The following is a 17,155-nucleotide window of genomic DNA, read 5'->3' as shown; positions in this document are numbered from 1 at the left end:
GTGTCAGTCACTAGCTATGCTTCAAGTGAATGTTTGTGCACGTCACATGAAGACAGGATTGGGCTTGACTGTTGTATCCTGCTCCTTCGTCAATAGAATTAAAGGAGTAAGAGGGGAAAATACTGGAAATTAGAGCTAAATGAAATGTTGTAATACAAATAAATGAATTTTAAGTTTGTCACTTACAATTTGAACTAGCAATGTCTAAAATTAATCATACTTCATAGACAAAATGTGATGTGCAAGAAAGCTGCAATCACAAATATATTTACCACAACTATGGGAGGATTTGGTAAAAATATAAATATTATAGTTATAATGCAGTTGAACAATGGGGCTATTCCTGCTAATGGCTAAATGACAGTTGGAATATTGACATATATAGGTTTACAGTTATGGCTCTTTCAAAGCAGCAAATTACTTTGTCACTTTCGACAACACCTAAGCTGTTTCTGGGAGATTAGGCAAATAAAATCAAATAGAGCTAACCCTGGGTGCTGAGTTGATGTATTAAAATTTGCGTTTTTTTAAATTAAACTTAGTTACAGCAGTTGCATTGAGTATCAGCAAATGTTTTAAAGCAGTATTGAATCAGTTTCTCTGAAGCTGACATTACGATCCCCAACGACACCAGCCATAGTTTCTGAAGACAGCATGTTGGAAGTTGTGAACTATTGCACTAACTTTGTGATTTAATGTCTAATTTATAAAAACGTAGACTCAGGAAAAGATATCGAGAAGGCAATTCTGCCCGTCAAACCCATTTCTTTAAAAGTTGGTTTGTTCTAACATGCAGATAATTTGCACAGTTGCGTCATGTTCTCCCAAAGGCAAACCTGTGGAATGCCCAACTAATCTTAAATCTTACATTGTGCATTCTATACCAGGTGCCTTTCCTTTCATTATGGGGTACATTTTCCAATGTAGCACACATTGGCTTCAGGAACTAAAGAAATCAGGATAAGCCTTGCCTATACCCATCTAATATTACCCAGCTGTGCAGCCTTTGAATACTTTGAAGCTAGTCTGACGGGTAAACAAAGACTCTCATTTATGCTGTGGAAGTTCCATTAATGGAATGTGCTTGTAGTTTCACCAAGTTTTCATCGTGAGAGTTGCATAAGCAGTTCTCTAGGGGAGACTAGAGGCTGTTCCTTGTTAGTTTTTGAGTTTTGCTTTCTCAAATTGCTATCCCAATATTGTCTTGTTCAATATTCATTGCTCAGACAACATCATTTCTTTCGAAAAAAGGGGTGGTTAACACATTGCTTCTGTGGAAGCCTGCTTTGTACATTCCTGGTTTAGCTTAGATAGCTGGACAGCTCGTTAGTGATGAACAGCAATGCCAACAGAATGGGTTCAATTCCCGTACTAGCTGAGGTTGTTCATGAAAGCTCCTCCTTCTCAACCTTGTCCCTTACCCGAGGTGTGCTAACCCTCTGGTTAAAGCATCATCAGCCTGTGGTCATCTGGGACTGGTGATTTTACCTTTTAACATTTACAGCAATAACTGCATTTCTAAAAATACTTCAGTTACTGCAGATCACTTTGAGGACGTGAAAGGACTTGTATAAATTTCTTTCAAAAATTCAAAATGTTGAATTTATTTTGAATAAACATATATTTAAATATTAAAATAGCAGAAGATCAGTGTAAACAGTTTTCTGAAAAAATTAGATAATTTATGCATACAGTAAATAAATGAGTGATATTTACTTTCATTATCCTCATCAGTATCTTTTTCCCAAGTCCTCTGTGTTCGGTTATGCTGTTAATTTCACAAATACAAATTTGAGACTGGTGATTGAAAATGCATTGATATGTTGTAGACTGCAAATTAGTTCTACAATTAAAGAATGTAAGACATACTGTGTTCCATCAGTCTGGTTCTCTAAAAATGTCAAGATAGCACTTTTATTAAAGTTTAATATTTCATGCCTGAATTTTCATTTATTGAAATGCTAACAATTAAAAGCATAATTTAAAATTTTGCATTCTAACTGCCCTGAGTTTTTAAAGTAATTCATATTTTAAAACTGACTTAGAAGCAGTGTGACTGTGGGGATTCCAAACACACTTCCTAATGTGACTTCTCTGGGTAAAGAAATTCTCTCAAGATACTCAACTGCACTTTCAAATACCCAACTATCTCCACTTTGGCCTCTGTACATAATGGTATTTCAACAAGGTAGATTTTCTCAATCATTCCCGCACCTCTTTCTTTGATGTCTTTGTCTCGCACCCCATTGTTGCTTCTCAAGTGCCTCCTCTTTTCAGCAAGTTCAAGGGGCACACATTTGAGCATATCAAGTGTAACCATCCATCAGTCTCGTTGAGAGACAGCAAAGGATACTGTATCATACCCTCCCCTACCAAAATTGCACACCATTCGATCCTTCTGTACAACGAAGGTGGCCTTTTCTGTGCTACCAGCTGTATCCTTGAACCTCTCTTTCCCTCCCTTTCAACCTTGCCTCTAATAAATCCCAGTACCTCATAATTTCATCATCACTAAGGTGAAGACCATCTATTAACCTGCCTTGGCTCCTTTACCCATCTTTCCCTACCCTTTCCACCCTAACTAAGCCAAAAACCCATATCATTTTTTCTCCCACTTGTCATCTGCACCTTAAATGTTGTAAGCTATGGGCTGAGTACAGGAAGGTAAAATTAGAAAGGTCACCTTGGGCTGGCATGGACGAGATGGCCGAATGGTCTCCTTCTGTGCTGTAACTTTTCTACGGTGCTACAATGTATGGCTATTTCTGACTCATCCAGCAAGTGTGACCTATCTGTTGAAAATGAAGGATGACTTTTTTAACTTGAGTACTGCACCAGCATATTTGGGAAAACTCTACCTGGCTTGGCCACAGTTTCTGATGTGCAATAATAGAACAGATAATCATAGAAATCATAGAAACCCTACAGTACAGAAAAAGACCATTTGGCCCATCGAGTCTGCACCGAGGCCCTACCCCCATATCCCTACATATTTTACTCACTAATCCCTCTAACCTATGCATCTCAGGACACTGAGGGCAATTTTTAGCATGGCCAATCAACCTAATCTGTACATCTTTGTACTGTGGGAGGAAACTGGAGCACTTGGAGGAAACCCACGCAGACACGAGGAGAATGTGCAAACTTTACACAGACAGTGACCCAAGCTGAGAATCGAATCCAGGTCCCTGGAACTGTGAAGCAGCAGTGCTAACCACTGTGCTATCATGCTGCCCCATATATGTAAATATATTTGTATGTACCATGAACAACCAGAATTTGAAATTCTGACTGCTTCAGTCTTCCTTTCTATTCTTCACTCTGCCTCCTTTGCTGTATCTAATGCTGCTGTGTGAGAATTGCTGTTGGAGATGCTGCTGATAGTTGCTCATGCATTGAATATGTGTCTAAGTGGGCTTCTCTGGGAATGCCAAGAAAAGTTGTGCACATATGGAACTGGCTACCTTCAGGCGTTGTGGTGCCCCTTTTTTTTTAAACAAGGGTCCATTTCTGTGTATCTTACTGAAAATGGTGTATTTCCAGAAGTGTTCTTTCAGACTTAGTTGGTCAGTTACAGTTATCTTAATGATCAATTACTTCTGATATCTACAGGGTGATCCCAGCACAAATCCCAATGTTAGTTTTCCCTGCTGACCCCATTTCTGCTTTCTAGAGGATCAATTATCACTAACACCTCTGTTCACTCTACAATAGCTGCTTTACCCTAAAAAAAAATTCTCATCCAATGCAACAGATGAGCATTTACTTTTCCTTACACAGCTGGCCATTAGTCCAAATGACTAATTTATTTCAGAGGACATTTATTCTATATTTCCTACTTGCAATGTAATATTCCTCAGAAAGGGGGAGAATAAAAATAGATAATCTGGTGTTTTGCTGAACATAACCGTACAATTTGCAAACATGACCTTGAACTACTTGTGACTGACGCTTCCCTCACATTCTTATTTCACCTTTTCCATTATAAGTATTCTACATTGGAACCTGACATTAATTTGAGACATAATATCTCACTTGTATAAAATATGTTCATTCTTGATCCATAAAATGGCATGCATAGTCATTTTAGAACAAATGTTAAAAAGAGTCGTAAAAGTACATTGCTTCTTATCAGCGCTTTAGAAACAAATTCTTCAACCAGAAGTCAAGTGAATAATGGCCTGTCATGAGTAATTGTGTTCTTGTGTTTAAAATGTTTTACTATATGCATTAGATTGAGGACAGAAAGGACATTCTTGTCTCTTAACCAAAGATCAGAATACTGTTGTAGAAGTAATGAGCCATAAAATATTTATCACAATACACTTTTTAAATGAATTCGCACATTCCTATCTCATCTTTTTTGAATAGATTTTACGTAATTATGGTGTTGCACATGTGGATAGCAATTGTGTTTCAGGTCACTGAATTCTGAGTTCCTTCCCAGCTTCAATCATACAGTGAAATGCCAAGCATTTAATCAGCTTACCACAATACAGTTAACATGGATTATTTTCACATTAATGTATTTGTGAGGAAAAAGCCACCACTGTCAATATTGGTGTTTGCCTTTCTGTTGCCAAGAAAATTACTAGAAGGATGTTGAAAAATATATTGGCACATTGTCTTTCTTTATGATCAGTGATAAAAATAACTTTATTCTCTTTTAAGCTGTCCAGACATGGAATAAACTTGTCGAAAGTTGAACATTTTTGAGTTGGACGTTTAGTGACAGTATTTCCAAAGGAGGAAACTATGGCCTGAATTCTCTGGCCATTCACGCCAGAGAAATTCTTCAATCCCGCCAGCAGCCAGCACCTTCACTCGGGGGTTTTGCTGTAGTGTGGGGTGACATCAGTGGGAAAATCCCATTGACGGAGAACTGCATGCTGCCTTCCACCACCAGGAAACAAGCAGCTGGGAGGTGGAAGATTCTTACTTTATATATGCCAGTGCCAATTTTAAATCCAAAAATAAAAACAAAGTGCTGGGAATGCATGGGAGATCTGTCTACTTGTGAAAGAGGAAGGTCAATGCTTCCTTACTCTTTGTATAAGTTGAATCAGTCTTCCTTTATGGTACTAACAATCATATAAGAAATGGGAGCAAGAGTTGGTCTTACGGCCCCTCAAACGCGCTTAATAAGATTAAGCTTGAATTGCACCTTCCGCTTCGAATTCCCATATCCCTTGATCCCCTAAATTTCAAAAATCTATCCATCTTGACCTTAAAAATAATCCTTGATTTGACTATTGACATCTGCCTGGGGTAGAAAATTTCAGTGATTCACAACCGATTCATTGAGTGATGACATTTCTTTTCATTTTTAAATGATCAGCTCCATAGTTCTAGAGTCTGCAGCCAGAGGAAACCACCTCTCAGTATTCATCTATGAGGCCTCCTCAACATTTTATAAGTTTCAATAAGATCACATCTTATTCTTCTTAACTCCTAAGTGGAGGGAATGAGGAGATTGCATTAGTCTCCAGTTTCGAGGATGTTGTGTTTACTGCTGCTGTTCAGTATTCCTTTGTTCTTCTCAAAAGCTGATCTGAGTTTTGCAGAATTTCATTTATGAACATATAAATGAGGAACAGAAGTAAGCTGTCCTTTGATTTAGTGAAAAGAAGGGGAAGGTGTAGTTGGTTTTACTTTCACAGTCAAAATATTTTATGAGAAAGGAATTAATTTATTTCCTTATTTTTCCAGAGTTGAAAGAAAGTCTATCTCGTATGGGCTCTGATCTAAAACAAGGCTTCATTAGTTCTCTGAAGAATGCCTGGCAGACACTCAATGAGTTTGCACGTGCCCACACTTCTTCAACTCAACTGCAAGCTGAGCTAGAGAAGGTAGCTAACCAAATTAAAGAGGAAGAAGAAAAACATGTGGAGGAAGGTAAGATTCTTGTTTAACTATTGAAGTGTAAAGAAAATAGAGGGATGCAATTATATACACAATAATTACAGACTTCTTCTACTGCTACGCCCAATTAGTATGGTAAGGTGTATCTGAACACGTTTACGTTGTCTGAAGGTGTGATTTTTTAGGTTTTGGAAGAGGAGAGACTCTTGGGGATCTTGATTGGATAAGGGAGAAGCTGTTGCTAATAGTGCATGAGTGTACCCATATAAGGATAATCTCAGAGCAGAATGATTGAAGGTTAGCGTTGGACGAAAAGGAAGATAGTGTGGTCAACCTTGCTGTAAGGAGCTTGAGGGAGGGAAGTTATGAATCATAGTCACAATTATAGTGAATGGCCTTCATGACTGATTTGGGATATTTTATGATCTGAACAGTGTGGAAGCTGCATTGGAGGGATTGGAACAGGAATTGTGGAAGTGATGGGTGTGGAGCTGGAGTTGACAACACTTTCAGGAAAATGAGGCTAGAGATGGGGCATTAATTAGTGAGAATGCAAGGGTTGCGCTATATTTATTTTACAGGCGTGTAATGCTGATGGCAATGTTAAATGATAGAGCCAATGTATGTGAGGAGAGCGAACTATTAACTATGCCAGCTAGCATGTGGCTTAGAAACTGGAACTGGGGGGGCTCAGAACTTGTATGAGAAGGGAATTTGAAGGAAATCAAGCAAGCAGAAGATGCTTCTCATAGTTGAGATGTGCTTGGAGAGAGCAGAAGAAGTTGGGGAAAAAACTGCAAAGAAATGAGGGTTCAGGATGTGAGTGGTTAAAAGAGTGTATGCATATAGCTGGTGCCTGGGGTCAAGGCAAAGTGGGATGACTTAAAATGCAGCTGCCTGAATAGCCACCAATCTTGTTGATGAAGAATAAATATTTGAGCTCTTTGTATCTGGTGTTTGAAATGAGGATGAGAGGTTCTGATGATTTTGTTGAGAACATGGACATAAAGGTAGTTGTGACGGCATGGTTAAAGAAGTTGACATTGCAGAGGTACCACAACAAATTGAGTGGGTAAATGTTTTGAGTACCTTAGTACAGAAAATATAAAGAAATGTGAGCTGATGTTGACAACAATTGAGCCAAATTAATTTTTTAATCATACACACCAGAATTCCTTTCAGTTTGATCTATCTTTCCAGTGAGTCATCTGTAAGTGCGGTAAAAGTAGTAGACTTCCTTTCCTGAAGGACATTAGTGTACTATCCTACAAATTACTACACTTACTAAAATAGTTTCACTACTAGTGGAATTAGCAGGATTGCTGATTGAATATGATAACTATTGCACAACCATACCCTTCCCATTCTTTTCCACATTTCATGGTGATGAACCTAGCACATGGTATTGGTGATGATGTTCATAATTACAGACAAGTTAGATGACGTAAAGTCAAAGTTATGTAGAATCTTAGGATCCCCAGGATTCTGAAGATGTGAATTCCCAGGGACATTGAACATCTACATGTTCTTTGAGGATGGCCAAGGAGAAAGAAAATTGTCAGTTCATGAATTGAGAGTCTTTAAAATACAACTTTAGAGTATTCCTATTATCAATAAAGTGATGGAAGTAGTTGTGAAGGAGTCAGTTGTGGTAATCGGGGACTGTCAATTTAGTTCCAAGACATCACTGCAGAAGTCAACCATTTTGAGTTCCTTTATCAGTGAGTGGCCTTCCCACCATCATGAGGTCAGATGTGTGGTTATTCACTGATTCGATAGATTCCATTCACAACTTCATTGATAATGAAGAGGTTCCTGTTTGTCCACAACTGGACTTGGGCATGATTTAAGGTTTGGGCTGGTGAGTAGCAAGAATTATTTGCATTACTTGCACTCAGTAATGGCCATCTTGAAAAAGAGAAAATCCAGCCACTGGCAGTGTTGTCCATATTTTGTGAACAAGTTTTTAAACATCCAGTGAATTTAATAATTTCATAACCAGACCTATTTGCCAAGTACATGTTGGTGCATGTATGATGACAATGTTTACTGAGCTTAAAGGAATGAAAGCTTTTTGGCTTTCAGCTACATACAGAATTAATTAAAATCTGGCTTGCATCCCAACTCCAAATCTGTCTTAATCACTCTTATTTGTGCAAGCTCTTTAATATATTCATAGGAAAATAAGAATTGAAATTAATTTGAAATAATGTTAAAATGTAATTTACCAAGAATCATGTGTCAGCATCAAATTTTGATTTTTTTTCATCGTGTTCCAGTTGTTTAACAGTGTGTTTATAATTGCATTGAGAAGAAAATGCAATAGATAAAAAGGAATTTTCTACTGTGAATTTCTTGAGCGAATGGTGCAATTTGTCCACTTCAGCTGAGAATAAGGACCAGATCTTCTGGTTTCTATATCATTGGCAATCAGACATATGACCGGAGCTGCACGTAGGGATCCTGTGGAATTCTTGACATGCTGACCTCTGTGGGAATTAACCAGGAGGTTTCAACTTCTAGTGGGCAATTCCCCTTCTTCTCGAACCTTCCCCAGCCTCTCGGAGTTGGAGATTTTGGACTGTTCTGACGTACTTACCTAGATAATAGTTACCCAGGAAATGTTAGACAGATTAAAAAGTTTTTAAAATTTATTTATTGGCCACAATTAAGGCTTACATTAACATTGCAATGAAATTACTGTGAAATTCCCCTGGCCACCACAATCTGGCACCTGTTCGGGTCAATGCACCTTAATCAGCGCGTCTTTCGTGATGTGGGAGGAAACCGGAGGAAACCCACGCAGACGTGGGGAGAACATGCAAACTCCACACAGACAGCGACCCAAGCCTGGAATCAAACCCAGATTCCTGGTGCTGTGAAGCAGCAGTGCTAACCACTGTGCTACCGTGCTGCCCTTTAAAACCTAAAAAACTTTAAACCAAGTTGTAACTCTGAGTAACTCCAGAACTGACACCGCAATTGCACTCACTCTGCAGTCCACACCGCTCCCCTCCCCCATTATCCTCCAAATCTGACCCCCTGTTTCTACCCCAGACCACCTGAATATCGCCCAATCAGGCCTGACCGCTCACTGACTAACCCCACCCCAACCTAACTCACCTGCAACCTTACCCACGTGCTGCCCGACCTGACTGCCCTCCCTCTCACTAGCCTGCCTAGCTTCCTAACCAACATTCACACCGGATCTTTCACCTTACTATGTGGCAGCTAATACCACAAAAACGAGCGTCTTCTGTCTACCCCGACTCTGCTGCGACGTGACGGAGTTTTTTGAGATGCTGTGCTCAGTGTTTGCAGGGAAGCTGAAGTCAAAAGACCTGGCAAGAAATGTGGAGCAGTGAGGCAGAGCAAGGTTTGCTCTATCGAAAACCCAGGCCTATGTGTATTGTGATATGGGGTATTTGTATAGAGTGGGAAGAGAAAAACCAGAAAAAGTAGCATGAGGAATTTGTCAGAATTCTTACTGAATGATATTGATATTTCCATGGATTTGCTGAACAATTTCAGTTGAGGGAAGAAGGCTTCGCATTGTCAAGCTTTTGACTTTTACAGTTCACAAATGGTGGGCTGCGCATATACAATTCTTGAGGAGTGACACTTGGTTACTGCTGCCACAGCACATCACACAGCCCACAGACTGCACTAAACACTATACGCTGTTAATTTATCTTCCATTTCACATATCTGAGTAACCTGACAGATTTTATGGCTAATGAAACAGCCAAATGAAGGAATACATTACTGACTACCTTTTCCAGTTATAGATTTTAAAGCTGCAGATTTAGACTTTACTTATTATGTTATCTGACATTTTTACCAAGGACAAGAATGTTTATTTGTTTTATTTTGTCATATTGTCTATTTCTGTGTCCTGTTTACTGTGTTGTTACCTTACAAATCAGTGATTTTTCTAGGTTTTAATCTGAAGCATCACTATTAGGCTGAACATGTTGTTCATGATTATTGGGAATAATGAATGTTTTATGAATAAACATAAATGTCATGAAACCTCTGCTAACTTAATTATTTTACAGTAAATTTTATTTCCTTCTCCAATATTATGAAACTGCCTTACTTAAATTGTAGTCACTTAAATCCTAGAACAAAAGTTGGTTGAAAGTCCAGAATCACCTAAGGATGAGGATTCCACGGTGAAGATTGGAATGCTGAATGAAGGGCATCGCATTGATTACGTTCTACAAGAAAAACCAATTGAGAGCTTCAATGAATATTTGTTTGCTCTTCAGAGCCACTTATGTTACTGGTAAGAACACCCAGCTACTTTTAAGAAAGCAGATATTAATAGTCCTGTGCTGTAATTTTCTTTGTTCTTTGTTTTTTTTATAAAGTGTAGACTGCCCATTTTACATTCTCAATTTTCAATGTACATTATTAATCCGCCTATACATAATTTCTTCAGAATTATCCCACTCCATTTAATAGGATCATCAACATTGGAAATATTTCCAACAGAATTTGTTGCGCACTTGAGCACGACTGTATATTGATTTTACAGCGTTGCTTGAAAGTTTCTCTTCGCTCGGTCTAGTATTTGGCTAAATCCTTGTGTGGATCCTTATCTTGTGAGAAGTTATAAATAACCCACTCAGTGAATGGGAAGCTTCCAAGAGTCCATTAGTAAGGTAACAATTGTAAATCCTCTTGTGTTACTTCTTCAGCTAGTATGTGGAGTATGGAACTATGTATGTTTTTTAAAAAAAGCTATTCTATTGATTTCAAATAACTGGAGCTGATTTAGAGTCTTTACTGGATCTGACTTCATCTAAGATGTAAAATGTTTGTACTTGCTGTTATGGTTTGTAATCATCTTTAACCACACTGATTTAAATTGTTGCTTTATAATTACTTCCGAAAATACTCCAGTTGTTCATTTTTTCTTTAACCTACTTCTTGAATATCATCTCTGAGGGAATTGTTAAAAGGGCTTGCCCTCTTCTATGATCATTGGAAGGGTTTTCTAAGCATGTTTAAAATATTACCTTAAATGCAGGGGCAATACTCTGATTTATAAAAACAGTTCTCTTGTATTACTGAAGATCTGATTAAAAGTGATCTAACTCCAGATTAAAAGTACTATTCACAGTAGCCAGGAGGGATTTATGTTGTTGAAGAGCTAGCTGTTTGGATACTAATGTTAATAGTTACATTAGGATAATTTAAAATTATTAAAAGTCTGTAGTCCCTTGAATATTTAATTATGATAAATATATTCAATACATTTAAGGACAGTATAGAAATAGCACAATTATTGCATAGACAGTATAGCAATGTGCATAATTATTGCATATTTGTAACTTAGCACCTGTGTAAACTAAGAAGTGCATCTTTACGACCTTTCGTTTGTCTTACTATCAGTTACTTGTATCTCTCTTACCAGTTGTTTAAGTCTGGCACGTTTATTTAACAAACTAATGTGTCCAACCAAGATTCCGTTAACTTACAGCCGTAAGTGCATTTATTCCATTTTCTACGGTTAACTTCAATGTTTCCGGAACGAAAGATGACCTCAAATATTATTGTGATCCAAGGAATAGGATATAATAATTCCCTCCTTGAATCCTCTCATTATTTACCCTTCAAACCCCCTCAGATTCTTGGAAAATCTCAGCAGTTTCACATTCCAGCATCCTCAGAGATTTGATTTACCCCATGTGAATATATACATTTCAATAAAATCAGCTCTTAATCTTCTAAACCCTGATGTGTATAGACACGACCTGCTCATCCTTTCCTCATATGACAACTTCTTCATCCAAGAATCAGACAGTGAGCCCCTCAACTGCAGTAAGGAGAGTAAATGCAGCCTTGTAGCAAGACTTTACTACTCTTATACTTCAGCCCCCTTTCGATAAGGGCCAGCATTCCATTTGTCTTCCTAATTACTTGCTGTACCTGTATGCTAACCTTTTTGAGATTAATGCATCAGATCCCTTTTTACACCAGTACGCTGCATTATCTTTCTATTTAAATAATCTGCTCTCCTTTTCTTCCTGCCAAAATTGACACTTTCACATTTTCCCACATTATATTCCATCTGCCATTTTTATCCCCAACTCATTTAACCTATCTGTAATCCCTTTGCAGAAGTTTTGTATCTTTCTTGCATATCTTTCTTCTGTTCTTCTGCATATCTTTGCACCATCAGTAAATTTGGCTCCAATGCAAGCTATCCATCCAAGTTGTATCCACTTTACGACATTAGCATTACAGGAAATTTCCAGCTACAATTTATACTTCATCCTTGCCCATTCATTTCGCTGTGAATAACCTGACTAATGCTGTCTTGTGGGCAGGTTGACTGCTGAATCTGGAATTTTAAATGCATCTTTCCTAATTGAGTCCCAGAGTTTCCATGCTTACCAAATATAATTTGCATATGTTTTTGTAATGTCACGGTGACAAAATAATTTATCCATCACCAGACTTTGTCACTAATTTTGCACCAGAGCAAAGTTCAGTAACTAGAACGGGTGATTCCCCCATGTTTTTAGATTCATTTTAAATATTTGTTCAGTCTAGTGTCCTGGCTTCTGAATTTTACACAACAAAAGTATTCAAATCTCTCCAGGGCCAATGACAATATTAGTTATCTTTGACACTGATAAGTATCATGTTTGCTGATGTCCTAAAAACAGATGATGAATAGTAGTAAATAAGAAATTGGCTTGAATCTGTCATTTGGTTTTGCATCTTGCTGAGAGAGGAAGACATAGTCTGCAGATGGGATGTGGGAGAAAGGCACTACATATTAATAATCATTGTGCTTCATAGTTAGCAGGTGGGCTTCTTTGCTGCAGAGGCAGTTTGATGCTGAATGAGCTTCCCAAGAAGGTGCTCCAGATTACTTTGTATTTCTCCAGTTTCAATAATGGTTGAATTTCACTCATTTTGCTGGCTGATGTACAGGAATTCCCTCCCTAACAACCCACAGAACATGGACTGCAGCGATTCAAGGAGGCAGCTCAGCACCACCTTTTCAAGGGCAACTAGGGAAGGGGAATAAATGCTGGCCAGCCAGCAACGCCCATGTCTCACGAATGAATAAAGAAAGGAGTGTAGTGTCCAATAAAGTTCAATGTGTGTCCCTAGAAGTCAAGACCAAATAAGTCACTTTGACCTCTATTGCTCCCTGGATTAAGGGACTGACTGCATTCTAACCAAATTTATTGATGTACAAAGATAGGTAGAAGAAAAAGTTGCGAGGAGAATACAGTTGTGCCAAGTAACATCTCTAAATAGGCACTTTGCATGAAATACTTGATTAATTTTTTTTAAGTACTTAATTTGAAAACATAAATTGTGAAGCACCATGGCAGCTTAACACATGGTCTGTGGGAGAAGAAAGCACACTTGATTTCCCCAGGTAACTGAGGTTTTAAATTGTGCCACACTACTGCACGAAGATATAAAGCTGAGATAAAGGGAAAGAAAAATAGCCAGTAGTACAGACGTTCAGATTGTAGTTAAAATTAGATTGCTTAGGGCATCTTAGCTGGAAGCAAACTTGGCAAATAGGTTGGACAGCTGAGAGATTTGATATTAAACTTAGAAAGTGGTGCAAACTGTTGAATTATTAAAATCCCGCCAGACATTAGATCAATGGGATTCCTTCTTTTGTCTAAATATATTGGCACAGATCTAATATAAATTGGTCTTAATGCAACACATTTAAATTTAGCTATATACCAGCACATTCAATAGGCGTGGGATTTAATTGACTGCAAAATGTAGATTACGCTACAAAGCTGCTAACAAACTAATACAATTTACAAAAGTAGATTTTTCTGATTTGCGGTACCTTTTAATTCTGATCTGTGAACCATGGATTTGAAGATAGAGGGACAGATAAAAATCATAATACTGCTCCGTGCAGCTGAACAAAATTGGAATTATTGAATCAATTCAGTATTCCCCTGGGATTAAGAAATCCTTCATTTGACCCTTTACATACTACCATGACTTTAAAGTAATGTATTTACACGTTTCAAGGTGATGAACTAGATGTAATTGTCCTTCATGCAGTACATGAATCTAGGCTGTTACTGGAACCATACAAACAAACCCTTTAATTTAAACACATCACAGCCAATTTACAGAATATTAGGGAGCAGATTGGACATCCGCATTCTCTTTCCAGCATCCAAACATGATTTCTTTTGCATCTTTTTTGGATTGTGAATGTTGCTGGCAAAGCCACCATTTGTTGCCCGTCCCAAATTGCCCCGAGAGGGTGGTAGTAAGCTGCCTTGAGCCACTGCAAGCGATGTAGGTGCATTGACACTGCTATCAGGGAAAGAGTTCCAAGTTTTGGACCCAGAGACAATGAAGGAATGGCAACTTAATTTCAAGTCACAATAGTATTTGATTTAGAATGGAACTTGCAAGTGATGGTATTCCTATGCATCTGCTGCTCTTGTTCTCGTTGTCTGCGATGGTAGGATTTCAGGAAGAGATTGAGATGAATTATCCACTTAGCATTTCTGGCTGATAGTTGCAAATTTTTCAGCCTTGTCTTTTGCAGTAATGTGTTGGACTCCCCCATCATTGGGGATGAGGATGTTTTTGACGCTTTCTCATCTGTGTGGCAGGACTGCAAAGCTTTGATCTGATCTGTAGGTCCTGTGATCACTTAACTCTATAACATGCTGCTTCTACTGTTTACCGTGCATTCAGTCTTGTGTTGCCCTGCTTTATGTGAGCAGGACACATCTGAGAAATTTTGTACATTTATCATGTAGGTGCCAATGTTGAAACTGTACTTTAGTAGCTTGGCTTGGGTTGTAGCTGGTTTTGGAACACAAATCTTCAGTGTGACAGCCAGGATGTTGTCAGCCTTGGCTTTATGGAGTACCTCTAGCCATTTCTTGACATAATGTGGAGCGAATTGCTAGAAGACTGACCAGTAAGTGACAAGTAACATTCACACAACACAAGTGCCACCCAATGACCCCATTCAGCAAGAGAAAATCTTAACTATTTCCCCATGACATTCAATGTTATTACCATTGCTGACCAACCACCACCCCCAACCTGTTATCAAGTTAAGCGTTACCACTGATGAGAAACTTAACTGGACTAGCCATGTGACTACAGTGGCTATAAGAACAGGTTAGAGGCTGTGAATTTTGGCAAGCAATTCACCTCTGGCTCTCTGAAGCCAGTCCACTATGTACAAGGACAGGAGTTTGATGGAATACTCTCCACTTGCTCAGATGAATATAGATCCATTAACACTTGAGAACTTGACACCATCATAGCCATAGCAATCCATTTGAGCAAAATCCCACTCAACGCCTTAAACTTTAATTCCCTCCGCCATTACTGCATAGTGGCATCTCCTACAGAATGGGTAGGAGACCCATGTATAGCCTTCACCTGGTTTGGACCGTCTGTCAAAACAGTTTACTGGGATGCGGCTATTGTTGCATGCTAACAACTGCTTGGAGCTACAGGTGAAAGTGAGGAACAATGCAGCGAGCTCGCTTGTAAGAGGTGTCAACCTTATATCACATGCACTCCCATTGTGATACAAGACCAAGGAAACTTGAGTAGCCAGATGAAGCACATGGGTGTTCTCCATAATTGCACCTCGGGATTTTTTTTGGCCAATCTCTTGGATGTCCACAGAGCAGAATGTAATCTTTTCATAGGTTAGGATGCCATCACGACTTCATGTCTTCAATTTCCTTTGTTATGGTTAATCCAGAAGGCTGAAATGAATGGTGCTGGATTATGTTTTGGGTGTGGTGAAATTAAACATCTTCTAGGTGGGACGTTTGAGAGAATTAGAGTTGTCAAGATATTCTAAGGCCCTATACATTAGAATTGCATTGAATATGACACCACCTTGACTTTCAAGGGTAGCATTTGTACCAAGGCTGGGGAGCTTCCTACAGTATTTACTATAATAAATATGAATGATTGCAAATGTTGCCTTCAAACAATGTTAAATAAGCTTTAAAAAGATCTAACCTGAAGATCGGATATGGAAGTATAAATGAAGCATGACGTATTTTAAATAACATAACTGACTACAGGAAAGTGACTCAGCCATCGCCTTCCATTGAAACTTAATTTGATGAAATAATGTTATGTAATATCAAAAATGTTCTAATTATTAAGCAATTCCTGAAATATGTGACCATTCTGATTGTGGAAATTTTAATGAATGGATGAGCTGCTTTCTTAAATGGCTAAATGCTTTGAATCGGCTCTGGTTCATGAAACCTGTTAAAGAATACAGTAGTCTGAAGATGTGCTGGTTAGGCGCATTGGCCATGTTAAATTCTCCCACTATGTACTGGAACAGGCGCCGGAGTGTGGCAATTCGGGAATTTTCATAGTAACTTCATTGCAGTGTCGATGTAAGCCTACATATGACTAATAATAAACAAAAATAAGTACATTAATTCTGCTGGTAGATCTTTTGGGAAATATTTTGGGAAGTATGTTCGAAGCATGCACAACAGCTTTTACATGGCTTGATATTAATATAGGAATAATAGTAGGAGGGACTAAGGGCGAAAAGCTGCAGCATGCTACGGTGCAGAGGGAGCTGGGGGTCCTTGTGCATGAGTTGCAAAAACCCAGCCTACAGGTGCAGCAGGTGATCAGGAAGGCAAATGGGATGCTGGCCTTCATAGCGAGGGGGATTGAATATAAAAGTAGGGAGGTCTTGCTGCAACTGTACAGGGCACTGGTGAGGTCGCAGCTGGAGTACTGTGTGCAGTTTTGGTCGCCGCACTTATGCAAGGATATTTTGGCCTTGGAGGGAGTGCAGAGGAGGTTCACTAGGCTGATACCGGAGTTGAGGAGGTTGAACTATGAAGAGAGGCTGAATAGACTGGGCTTGTACTCGTTGGAGTTTAGAAGGATGAGGGGGGATCTTATTGAGACGTATAAGATGATGAATGGGATGGATAGGGTAGAGGTGGAGAGGTTCTTCCCGCTCAGAAAGGACAGCAGGACTAGAGGGCACAGCCTCAAGATGGGGGGGGTGCGGGGGGGCAGTTTAGAGCGGAGTTGAAGAGGAACTTCTTCACTTAAAGGGTGGTGAATCTCTGGAATTCTCTGCCCGTTGACGTGGTGGAGGCTACCTCGCTAAATATATTTAAGATGCAGGTAGATAAAATTTTTGGTAGGCAAGGGAATTAAGGGTTATGGGGAGAAAGCGGGAAAGTGGAACTGAGCCACTTCAGATCAGCCATGATCTTATTGAATGGCGGGGCAGGCTCGAAGGGCTAGATGG

The 17,155-nt window shown here is 38.9% G+C and overlaps 1 protein-coding gene across 1 annotated transcript in view; it reads left to right on the top strand.

The window, feature by feature from the left end:
- Positions 1 to 17,155, top strand: part of sec23ip (SEC23 interacting protein) — a 114,134-nt gene that overhangs the window by 82,956 nt on the left and 14,023 nt on the right. The window contains exons 16-17 of the mRNA XM_080205740.1: positions 5,710 to 5,895; positions 9,988 to 10,150. Of these exons, the coding sequence (XP_080061866.1) occupies positions 5,710 to 5,895; positions 9,988 to 10,150 (349 nt within the window). The remainder of the gene's footprint in view (positions 1 to 5,709; positions 5,896 to 9,987; positions 10,151 to 17,155) is intronic.

Source organism: Carcharhinus amblyrhynchos, chromosome 17, assembly GCF_965287045.1.
Source record: "Carcharhinus amblyrhynchos chromosome 17, sCarAmb.v2.hapA, whole genome shotgun sequence".
Lineage (NCBI taxonomy): Eukaryota > Metazoa > Chordata > Chondrichthyes > Carcharhiniformes > Carcharhinidae > Carcharhinus > Carcharhinus amblyrhynchos.
This window is presented reverse-complemented; position numbering and strand designations above follow the sequence as displayed.